Source organism: Scomber japonicus, chromosome 11 (genome assembly GCF_027409825.1).
Source record: "Scomber japonicus isolate fScoJap1 chromosome 11, fScoJap1.pri, whole genome shotgun sequence".
Taxonomy (NCBI): Eukaryota; Metazoa; Chordata; class Actinopteri; order Scombriformes; family Scombridae; genus Scomber; species Scomber japonicus.
In genome coordinates, this window is record NC_070588.1 from 16,028,031 (window position 1) to 16,039,892 (window position 11,862).

Below are 11,862 nucleotides of genomic sequence, written 5' to 3' on the forward strand. Positions count from 1 at the left end.
TGTAGTTTCTGTTATTATACTTTCATATATTTGCTCCTTCATATATTGTGTATGTAAATACACCATAAAGGAATTACAGCTTCAATGCATACCATAGACCTCAAGTAGAAGTCTTTAATGTATTGATAATAGTGTACAGGTGTTAAGAGATTTCTATCAGATAGGATTTTAAATGCAATCATTTAATTTGCCATGAGATGAAAAGCATTTATTGCAGCTTTTTCAACACACAGTGGACTCCTGAGATTATACAGAATATTCATTTTTAAAATAAATGTTCTACTTATACACATTTACAGTGTTAAATAATCAGAAGTAACATTTTCCAGATGAACTCCTCCAACAAAATGCCACAAACACTTTCTAGTGTATTCTCGAAACTTTGTACTGTTTAATCTCAAATCAGAGGGCAGGTGGTGTGAGAACATTTCCTCAAATTATTTTATTTCCCAAAGCAAAGTCAGGGGAAAAAAACAACAAAAGGGTCACCTCATGTGTTCATGTTTTTACAATCAATCAAGCTGAGAAATCTGCAACTGGTAAATGTTTCATGCCCCAATGTGTCAGCATACTTGTCAGCCTGTTGAATATAAATCACTCAAAAGATCAACATGAGGTGATTCTCCTGCTGTTTTTGTCCTCTGAAGGGGGGGGGGGGGTGCAGACCATCATTTCCTTTCAACAACGCATCAGTCTGGATATGAAAAATTTCCACATTAACAATGATTTTTATTTTCATGTCAGATGAATTGTTTTAGGATTCAACTTGAACATCATTGTTACTATTTTAAATTAACACTGAGTGTCTGATTTGGACTTTCCTGTATCAAACAGCAGAAATCTGTGAACACAAGTTGACTTTGATCGTCTTTATTTCATCGTTGTGACAACAAAAAGAATATGTCTGCTTCAAATAGTAATTTTTAACTTAGCATAATACCCTCATGTTCTGAAACTATTATTATAGTTTTAACATGAAATATATGAATCACAGCCTATTTAACATAAGCCCTAATATGAAAGCAACCCAGATTCTGTATTATACTCTTTTAGGTGACACAGTGCTAATGAGAAAACTTGTTTCAAGACTGCAGCGTCTTCATATCAGCCTACATTTTTTTATGCTTCAGATACATCATGTAAAAGGTGCAAACTTGACCTTTACAGATTACTTTTTTTTTCATTTTTTTTTTTTTTTTAATCATGTTGCTTGTATCTGCCATCCAACTGAAAAAGCAATGCCCTTTATTGAAAGCAAATGACCAAAAACAAGCAGTATCTAATTGAACTAACTGAGTCAAGGGGATAGACAGAGCTGAACTACCCACAAACTATAACGGTGATAGTTTTGCTTTCATCAAAATATAAGCAGCTAAATAATCAACCAAAAGCAGGAGAACACTATACACACCAGTTTATAGCTTATAGGATGAAATGACCTAAAGGACCTCTACTGTAACACACCATGCAGATAGTTCCAATTTGACTGTGACTGTGAAACGTTTTGAGATCTTTGTTAAAACTTCTGCTTAAGAACGTTTTACCTGTCAGCATGTTAGCTTAGCATATATATATTCTTTTATATGTTAGCCAATAAATAACAAGAAATCTAGAGTTTCAGAAATGCCATGAGATGTCTGAGGTAATTTTTTTTTTTTAAAGAGTTGCCATCACAGAGAGCACTCAATACATCTTATTCAAGAAATCCTTGATGGTTTTGTGATTTTTATATATTAAAAAACTGGGTTTCTGGAGTGTTTATCAAATTAAATTTGAAGAATTTTAAAGGCCTTTTTAAAAGCACACATAATGCAATTTCAACCTGTTTCGTGATCATGCTGGTAACAATGATGGAAAACCAGTCTGGACAATTAGGCCTACAATTAGGAGCAGCTGTGGCTCTGTAGGTGAAGCGGATCGTTCACTAATTAGAAGACTGGTGGTTCAAGCCTTGGCTCCTCCACACGGCATGTCGAAATGTCCTCGGGAAAGATATCGAAATGCTCCTGAAGGCTTCCAACCACTCTTCCATGCTACAAAGGAGCTATATAAATGCAGTCCATTTTGCCATTTACCAATTATTCATGAATGTCACTAGATAGATGTACATCATGTGAATGTCACATCTATTGATATTTATGTCACATTTGTCTGCACTTCTTGCCAATAAAATATAGTTGATCAATTAATGTCACCTGGGCCCAAGAAAGAGAAAATCATTCGATTGATTATTCAATTACTAATTTCAACATTTTTGCTAAAGTTGAGTTGATGAACTTCTACTGTAGTGAGCAGTAGTGACAGTGTTTGCTCCGGTGATGACGACTCCACAAAACTTCCTGCAGTACTATCCGCTCTCACAACAGTCAAACTAAAATATATAAAAATAAAATATTCAAGAACTTTGAGAGTTTTTAATACCTTCTGAAGGCTTTTATGAGAGAACTGAATTAAATGCTTTTAAGACTTTAAGATAACCTGAATAAATACTGCTCAATTTATTAATATCAGGATTATTTTTTAGTCTAAAAAATCCAGCACTGGTTGGGAAATCTCATTATCATGGTTGTAAGTACCATCAGGTCTGGGGTGGCACCTGCACTTTAAAGTGTTTATGGTAACAAAATTATTGTTCTAGATGAAATATATGGCACAAAAATTTTGTTCTGAACTGATCAATAACCATTACGCACAGACACCGCTCATTTACACCAGCCCACCGACCATGCTGTGAAAACACCACTGCTCACTATGCTACAGTATCGCAGCCATTTGACTCTAGAAACTACGAAATGTGGTCATATCCTTGGGCTCTTTGCTGGGGACACACCAGTCATCGGCCTCGTGGATCGTCTTGTAATGTTTCCAGGCTGACTTGTTGTACACTGGCAGCCTCTCAATGGACTCTGTTGAAAGTGCCTAAAGGGTGATTGAGAGAAAAACATTTAATAGACATCCATGCTCCTTGTTAAAACACACACACACACACACACACAGACACACACACACACTCTGTTGATTTAAAACTCATTTACCCGAATGTAGATGATGGCATCGGTTCCGTAACCCTCCAGAGAGTACAGCTTCAGGTCTCCTTGGAAGTAGCGGGCATAAAGTCGTGAGATAGGTAAGCCGTACCCGTAACCAGCCTGTGAAAGAAATAATATGTTAATTTCTCCAACCAAAATACATCCCAGACATAATCATCACAATCTAAAACAAATTAACAGTTTTATGGTATGAAGCAAAAACGTAAAGGCGGCAGAGTCTGAAGTGAAGAAATCTTACAAGAAGAAGAGCTCTGAAACTATCTAGTAAGTAGAACATGAGTTGGACTTATTTGTCAAACCAATTCAAGGTGAAAAAACAACTTTCAAGCTAACTTGGACAAAAAGTCCTAAAAGTGCTAGAAATGATAAATTAGTGTCTACAGATCAGATCAGATTCAGACAGATTTTACATATATATTTATACATTTAGCAGATCTTTGCAGAATCACACTGAAAATAATCAGATTTATGTTCAGAATAGTGATGTTACGCTCCAAGCAAGATGTTTCAATACAACATCAAAAATCTGCCACAATATCTAAAAACAGAGCTGCATAAAACTGTTCTCAGATTTGATCATGTTGACTGTACTGAAGAAATGAACAAAAACAAAAGCAGTGAGAACACTCCTAAGTGCTCCAACGTGGTCTCTAATCCATCCATCCGTGCAATGCAAACAAATGCCCAGCAGATGTCGCTGTTTCGGGTGTATGAAATGCTTTGAAACAGTGAACCACATTCAGGAATCCTAATTTCCTGCATCACTAGTTCACTAAAAACTCCACAGATGCTCAAATTTAAAACAAAAAATGTATTTATTAAAATACATTTATAAATTAAATTAAATTAAATTTATTCTTCTATTTTTTCAGTCACAATTTACTTTGAATCAATTTGGACAGAAAAACAGAATTTTGTAAAATGATAACATAAAGTTATATATATATATATATATAACAGTTTGTTTCCTACAAAAATTAATAATCAGTAATACTGAATTACTGTCAAAGAATATAATGTAAATACACATATGTTGTGCCTAAGTTTTATCAGCTTTAGAAAGTAGAAGTGCCCAGTTCAACAGCCAAGGATGTCATTTTCTCTTAAATCACCACCAGTGGGTTTACAAGTCAGCTGACAATGTAAGATTTGCGTAACACAAGCTCACAAATGACAAAATGCTCCAGGACAAAGATCCTGTATCCTAGTTAACGTGGGTTAATACGATTAATACAATCATACCTACAGTCTGTTGTGTTTGAAGCAGTATAGTATTAAAGACTTTGATTTAGCAAACTTGATTGCCAAGAGCAAAGTGGGAAAAGTTAACTTGTTAACTTCATATCAGTATTACTAACCAGAGGAGCAGCACGTGACCCGTCGATGCTCGGTCGAGGAGCGGTGGAGTAGGTGTAGGTGAACAGCCTGTCAATCTTACGCAGCGGCACACCTCCTCCACGATCGCTCACCTGCAGTCAACATCATATCAACACTGTACTTATCCAATTATTTCATTTTCAAGAATCCAGTTGATTGCCATGAGCCATGCATACAAATCAAAAACCAGATTTTTATTCCCAAACATGTTGCTTTAATGTTTTATACTTCAGCTTACAACTTGGCAGGAGTTTAAAGAGAATAAAGAGTAAATCAGTCATAAATTCAGCAGATCAGACCAAGCTGAATCAGTGCAGCTCTACCTTGACAGTCAGATCTTCAGTTCCCAGAGCGACCTGTGCATGGATGGCAGGATACTCCATGGAATCACCATACAACTCCATGGTGGCTCGCATGGCATTCTACACAAACATAAAGCACACAAGAGTTTTTCCATAATGTTGAACAAAGGAAAAAGACACCGTGTGAAAGAGTAAAATGACTGCAGCATGCACACCAGCTGTTCAAACAACTTCAGAACATGTTTTAAGGGAAGAGATGGAAAAGCAAATCCTACCTTAAAAAGTTCAAACACCATATGATACAAATGAGAGGGGACATAGACCATCGAGATGTGCTTTTCTGCCTCTTTAACTGCTGGGACAAACAGATAATGAAAGATCAGACTGATCAGATATGTTTGAATCAAACAACTAATCTGTATTTATTAGTTCAACATTAAATTTAGAGAGTGTACATGTCACCAAATATTTTTGCTGACAAAACTCCAAATAAATTACCGTTGAATTCATCCAGTATCAGCTCAGGTGAGTTCATGTAATACCTGTCACAAAGGTTTCTTGCATTTTCGTAGGCATCTACAGGTAAGAGAGAGTTTGTTTTCAGGAGAGAGCATGTGAATACTTGACCGACAGCATATCTGATGAGTCACAGCAAGTTGCTCATAAAACTGTTCATCCAGAAGACATCCTTACCTCTGATCACGTCACTGACACGACAGTGTGGATCAATACTGCCAATCTGTTTGGGATGTGCCGGATTCACCTTCACCTTCCCACCAAAGAGGAGAGCTTGAATAAAACAGACAGGGATCTGTTATTTTTTTATTAAAGTTTGATTTAGACCCACTATTTATATATATATATATATATATATATACATATATATATATATTTATTTATTTATTTATTTTTTAACCCACTGAATGAACTGAATCCAAAAGATCAGCTGTGTAGTTTCTGTAGGATATATTTTTCACAAGCAAAATAATATTTTTGGTTCTGACTACAGTGTAAATCTTGTTTTATCTTGTCTTATGCTTGAATGAACAACTCACTCATTCATAGAGAGGGTGTAGACACATTATTACAAGTTAATCTCAAAAATGAAAGCCAGACAATGACTTCAGGTGTGGTGATGTGTTCCTGGTTGGCTGAGACAATATGACTGATTAAAAAAAGTTGTATTGTATTAAGAGGAAGTAAATGTACTCACTGTGCTGGTTGAGCAACATCCTTATGGATATCCTGCTCATGTAGAAACGATCCAAAAAATACTGAAGGTTTTGGCTGACGACCGGGTCTGTGCCGTAAGCCTCTTTGTACTCCACAACTCCCTGAGCCATAGTTGGAATGACATCATTGTGCCGATTTCTGATTTTTATCACCGCGTCTGTGAAGCTACAACAATGACATATCATGAGGGCTAGATTTGATAAGCTTTTTTGACTTAAATAGAAGAAATAAAACAATGTTCTGTATGATTCATTTAACTTACTCATATGTGACTTTCTCATCATTTGCATTTCTGTCCCTGAACTCAAGAATCTCCTCAAGACTTTGCATATACCTGCACATGAAGAAAACAACACATTACTGTCTACTGTATATTCAGGCTGGTCTGCAAAAAAAGAAGAGAACAAAACCTGCATACCAGCTCTGGACCAGACGGACTGATGGAGTCCTGAGCAGGTTGTCCGGCAACAAATTGATCTCTTTCATGATGTTTGCCAACCGCACAGGTAACTCCTGTCTGAGGAAGGCGAATGACGTTTTCTCACATGCATTTTCTGAACCTGGAGGGAATAATATAAGAAATCTGTTGATCTTAGATAGATAGATAGATAGATAGATAGATAGATAGATAGATAGATAGATAGATAATTAAACACAAAAGGAAATTAAAATGTTTTAGTCACAGACAGTACTCCAAAGATGATCTAAATATGAAGCTGTACTGCAACAGATGTGATGGATAATGTAATAAACTAAAATAAAAATCCAGGTGAGCAAACTGTCTTTACTCACTGTCAGAGTAGTGACTTTAGTTGAAAGTAACCCTTTTAACTAAAAACATGTCTACCAAGGTTTTACAGGGGATTAAAGCTGTGTCCCCAATTGTAATTGTGTTTTTGGGTCAGTGGTTATGGTTGGAGTAAGGGTTAGGCAAATAACAGTTATGGTTAGCACAAGACTCCAGAAAGTCAGGAGATAAATTTAAGTCTATCTAATGTCCCTGTCTAAGTGTGTGTGTGTGTGTGTGTGTGTGTGTGTGTGTGTGTGTGTGTGTGTGTGTGTGACTTCTTACCAAAATCCAGAAATTGCTTCATTGAAAGAGGGGAGGGTGAGAATTTAGAGTAATAGTCTATGTCCTTTCCTATGGACACGCTGCTCCTCAGTAACCTTAAAATCCTCATTGTAGCTGGTCCTCCTCTGCTGGCTGCTGGTGACGGTGACGGTAATTATTAAATGTGATTGAACGTCCTAATCTGTGTTGACATTAGCTCTAATGCTAACTTCAGCAGCTCGCAGAGACGCTGCAAGAATTAACATCCTGATATCAGGTGGTTTGGAGAAATGTGTACATCCATAGTCGTAGTAGTTCTGTAAAATATGTCTGTTGGATGGTCTTATTTCAACTGCTCAACCCATATAGGCACAAATGTCAACATGTCGAGAAGCCTGTCCGGTAACTCTTGCAGCTAGTCCTCCAAAGAATCACGATGACATCAAGATACAACCCGTCAGCGATATTTATTTTGCCTAGGATGGCAAAGACAACAATCGCTAACCAATCAGGGGAGAAGAGTTGGTCATGTCTAAGCCGTCCTAGGTAAAAAATGACTGTTAGTATCATTCCACTTTGTTTATTTTCGTTATAACAATAATGTTAATCTGTGAACAATGATAGGTTATATGACATAAAACAAGTACAGTTTAAAAAAAGAAAGCATAATGGCGTTTCAAATGTTTTAAGGCTATTATGGTTAAATTGTGTATTTATTTTCATGTAATTTTTGATTCAAGAAAAACATATAGTCTGTAAGAGAAGCTATGTACAATAAATAACATTCATGAGTAATAATCTACTCGTTAAGATCGTAAATAACTATTACAACTTCCCAGTATTAGTATGTTATTAAATATATATTATTTTATATTCTGTGATTGTGATCATTTGTTTTACAGTTTGCTTTCTTTAGCCTAGTCTGGTTACATTCCGTTTAAAACTGTTGTTACTTGATATCGTTATCAGTGTATCAAACAATTTTAAACTATATAAAATACTAATATCAAGCAGTCCGTTATTTATCAATGTCCTTTTGACGTTTAACAGCCGTTGGAGAATGCTTCTCTCAGTAACCAGGTACTCTTTGATGAGGGTGTCCTGCGCCATTTCTCCCTGGAGTCTGTTTCTCAGGCAACGAGCTGAACCAATGAAATTTAAGTTTGGGTTTGGAAGGGAGACGTGGTTGGTGATTGGACCTGCCAATCATATTAATAGAGGCGGGACTTTTGTGCGAGTGTGGCTGACAGACAAAACTCAGGGCACAAACAATCTATAGGTCCTCACTGCCGTCATTTCCTTTAGTGAGCTACACAGACGCCTGACCAAAGAAGTATCGAGGCTCCCGGCCACGTTTCTACGAAGGATGTGTTAGTTTTCTGTTACCGTCACGTTCAAGGTAACGTTAACTAAACCTGTGACTGACTTTATTATCCGTAACCGTGTCGAGCGCCACCGGAGGACAAAAGTTTGTTCCGATAGTTTCAGTTGAACCGGCTGGCATTTGTGACCCGCCAAAAGCTACAACACAGCTAGGAAGTGACCATTTTGTAGGTTAGCTGTTAACGTTAGTCGGTAACAGCTCAATCTGGGAAACGAAAATGAGTGGCGGATTTAACTTTGGGCAAGCCCCCTCGGGCTTTACCTTCGGAGCTCAAAAGACCACCGCCGCAGCTCCTGCACCCGGCTTTAATCTGACGGGCTCCACACCTGCACCCTCCGGAGGGGGCTTCACTTTCGGGACAGCGATCGCGGCCAATACCAATCCTACCGGCGGATTTAGCTTTGGCACCCCAGCAAAGAGCACTGCAGCCGGTGGAGGCCTGTCCTTTGGAACCCCCGCCACCACATTTGGGCTAGGTTCAGCTCCTCAAACCACCGCAGCAGCACCAGCAGCGCTGACATTAGGCTCCACAGCAGCACCAGCGGCAGGGTCAGGGTTCACCCTGGGCCAGAGTTTGGCAGGGCCAACCACCGGGGCCGCTCCTGCAGGAGGGGGCTTCAGCTTTGGCAATGCCACTCAAGCTCAGATGCAACCACCAGCAGCAGCAGCAGTCCCAGCAGCGACAGCAGCAGCAGCTGCTGCTGCAGCAGCAGCGGCAGCAACAACAGCAGCAGCAGCAGCTTCATCAGGTTTCTCATTTGGAGCGTTCAGTTTTGGATCCGCCAAGGTCCAGCCGACTTCAGCTGCAGCCACTGCTGCTCCCACAGGTGGAGGTTTCTCCTTTGGCAACACAGCACCCTCCAACCTCACCCTGGGTATCCAGCCCCAGCCCCAGGCCCAAGCCCAGGCCCAGGCAGCTCCCACCGCTGCAGCTGCAACAGGACAGGGTGGAGGATTTACTTTTGGGATTAAGCCCTCATTAACCCCAGCGCCCCCTGCATCAACCCAGGCAGCCCCACCTTCAGGTCCCTCACTCTTTGCTGCTCCTATCTCTGCAGCTCCTGCTGCTCCTGCTGCTGCCACAGCACCAGCCACAGGCTTTACATTGGGTGCTGCTGCAACTTCAACAGCAACCCCAGTTGCAGCTGCAGCTGCCGCTGCTGCTGCCGCTGCTGCTGCTGCAACAAGCACAGCAGCCACTGGAGGTCTGGCTTTTATGCTCAAACCTCTGGGGGCAGCCACCACCATTGCCACATCTATTCCAGCCTCAACGGCAGCTGCCACAACAGGCGCTGCTACCAGCTTTTCATTGGGGCTCAAACCTGCATCCGGCACAACTACCACAACACTTTCTGCAGCCTCGACGATCACTACAACCACTGCTCCTCCAGTAATGACCTATGCCCAGCTAGAGGGTCTCATTAACAAGTGGAGTCTTGAGCTTGAGGATCAAGAGAGACATTTCCTACAGCAAGCGACTCAGGTGAACGCCTGGGACCGTATGCTGGTGGAGAATGGAGAGAAGATAACAGCGCTGCATAAAGAGATGGAGAAGGTGAAGCTGGACCAGAGGAGGTTAAACCAGGAGCTGGATTTCATCCTGTCCCAACAGAAAGAACTGGAGGACTTGCTCTGCCCACTTGAGGAGTCTGTGAAGGAGCAGAGTGGAACCATCTACATGCAGAACGCCGATGAGGAGCGTGAAAGAACGTACAAGCTCGCTGAGAATGTGGACGCCCAGCTTAAGAGGATGTCACAGGACCTGAAGGAGATCATTGAGCACCTGAACACATCCAGCGGTCCAGCAGACACCAGTGACCCAGTAAGATGAGACAAATATTAGTAAAACCTGCTTTGCAAAGTTTGTTCCTTCAGCATTTATTTTCACGATTTAAATTTTAACACCTGTGTTTCTTCTTTTTCTTTTCAGCTTCAGCAGATCTGCAAAATCCTCAATGCCCACATGGATTCACTTCAGTGGGTTGATCAGAATTCAGTCCTTCTGCAGAGACGAGTGGAGGAAGTGTCCAAACTGTGTGATAACCAGCGCAAGGAGCAGGAGAAAACCTTTCGTTTAACATTTGACTAATCTGCGATAAACATGCTGACATGTATATTCACTGAATGCTAATTTTGACATTTTTTTGTCAGTAGTCATTAACAGGGATGTCTTTTTAGGGGTCAATATTATATGAATGTACAACCAAAGCATTCATCACAATTCCTGTTAAAACCTGCTTTTCCCCTCAGCTGTTTCAGGTTGTTTGGGCTGCATAAAAATGAATATTTTTCAATGCAATTGTTTTTATATACAGTTGTGAAACTGATAACCTGTTCTCTTGTGAATGCTTGTTCTAAATAGTATGATTAAATAAATCTTTGGATTAAGGCTGTGTTTTATGGATTCATAAAGCAACAAATGAACCACCACAACTTATTTCAGTGGCATTGTTTTACTCAAAGGCAGTCACTTATTTTATATTCAAGCTTAATATTCAATTATCTGTCTGTTATAAAGGAGATACATGCAGATAGAAACCATTTTTACTTTAAATAGAGCTGAAACAGCTAATTATTTGACAGTAAATACATTTTGATAATTAATCTTGTCTTTTTATTCTTCTAGCAACATTTTCTTGTTCCAGTTTCAGTTGTGACGTTCTTCTACATTTCTTGGTTTTATGACAGTAAACAGAATATCTTTTGGTTTTGATTGTACTGACTGAAAATGTTTCAGTATTTTGACATTTTCTAGATCAAACAATCAAAAAATAGCTAAAATAATGAATAGTTGGTAAAATAATTCATTGCAGCCCTACTTTTATTCAGGATTTACTAATGGCAATGAAATTCAACAACACTCAGTTTTTAGGCAGTTTTTAATTACATTTATCATTTAACAAGACACTCACTATTCAATCTGTAAAAAGTCACAATTCAGGTGCTTTTTTCTTTACAATGTTCCCTTTTGATTCCTCACATGGAACAAAAAGAGTTATCCTCAGTTCAGTGATGACCTACAGTACAGTGGATGCTACCTGGATGCCACAATAGTGAAAGGCATAGTAAAAATAGAGTGGAGTCAACAGTGTGTCCACAGTCAGAGATGCCTCTCTGACAGGTCTCATTCATTCTCAGCACAGGGACATTTTCAGTCAGCTGTGGTCATTTGTACACTTTTCATGATAATGTACCCAAATGTCAAACACTAAACATCAATATTTATACTGATTTACATTCATAGTAGTCTTAGCTAGCTGTTTTGCATAGACTTCAGGCTCTCCTATAAGTTTTCCATCAGACAGTACACCTCCATCAAATCAGTAGCAAACTTTACCCTTTCTTGTTCTGCTGCAGGGCAGACAAGACTGAAAAAAACTCTTTGGTTGCATGAAACTGGTTTTATCAAAAAAATAAATATACAGTGTGCAGAAGTATTCAAATATATACAAAACGTACAAAAAG

The 11,862-nt window shown here is 39.2% G+C and overlaps 2 protein-coding genes across 2 annotated transcripts; one reads left to right on the top strand and one right to left on the bottom strand.

Annotated features, from left to right (window-relative positions):
• Window positions 1-1,194: 1,194 nt before the first annotated feature.
• Window positions 1,195-7,436, bottom strand: pdk1 (pyruvate dehydrogenase kinase, isozyme 1). The gene is made up of 11 exons (XM_053328557.1): window positions 7,035-7,436; window positions 6,381-6,522; window positions 6,225-6,296; window positions 5,943-6,127; window positions 5,423-5,518; window positions 5,228-5,305; window positions 5,005-5,081; window positions 4,751-4,849; window positions 4,409-4,519; window positions 3,036-3,149; window positions 1,195-2,919 (listed from the first exon to the last, which is right to left on the bottom strand). The coding sequence occupies exons 1-11, from the start codon at window positions 7,141-7,143 to the stop codon at window positions 2,779-2,781; spliced, it is 1,224 nt and encodes a 407-aa protein (XP_053184532.1). The 5' UTR covers window positions 7,144-7,436; the 3' UTR covers window positions 1,195-2,778.
• A 902-nt stretch (window positions 7,437-8,338) lies between these two features.
• Window positions 8,339-10,779, top strand: nup62l (nucleoporin 62 like). The gene is made up of 2 exons (XM_053328556.1): window positions 8,339-10,219; window positions 10,328-10,779. The coding sequence occupies exons 1-2, from the start codon at window positions 8,615-8,617 to the stop codon at window positions 10,484-10,486; spliced, it is 1,764 nt and encodes a 587-aa protein (XP_053184531.1). The 5' UTR covers window positions 8,339-8,614; the 3' UTR covers window positions 10,487-10,779.
• The last annotated feature ends 1,083 nt before the right edge of the window (window positions 10,780-11,862 follow it).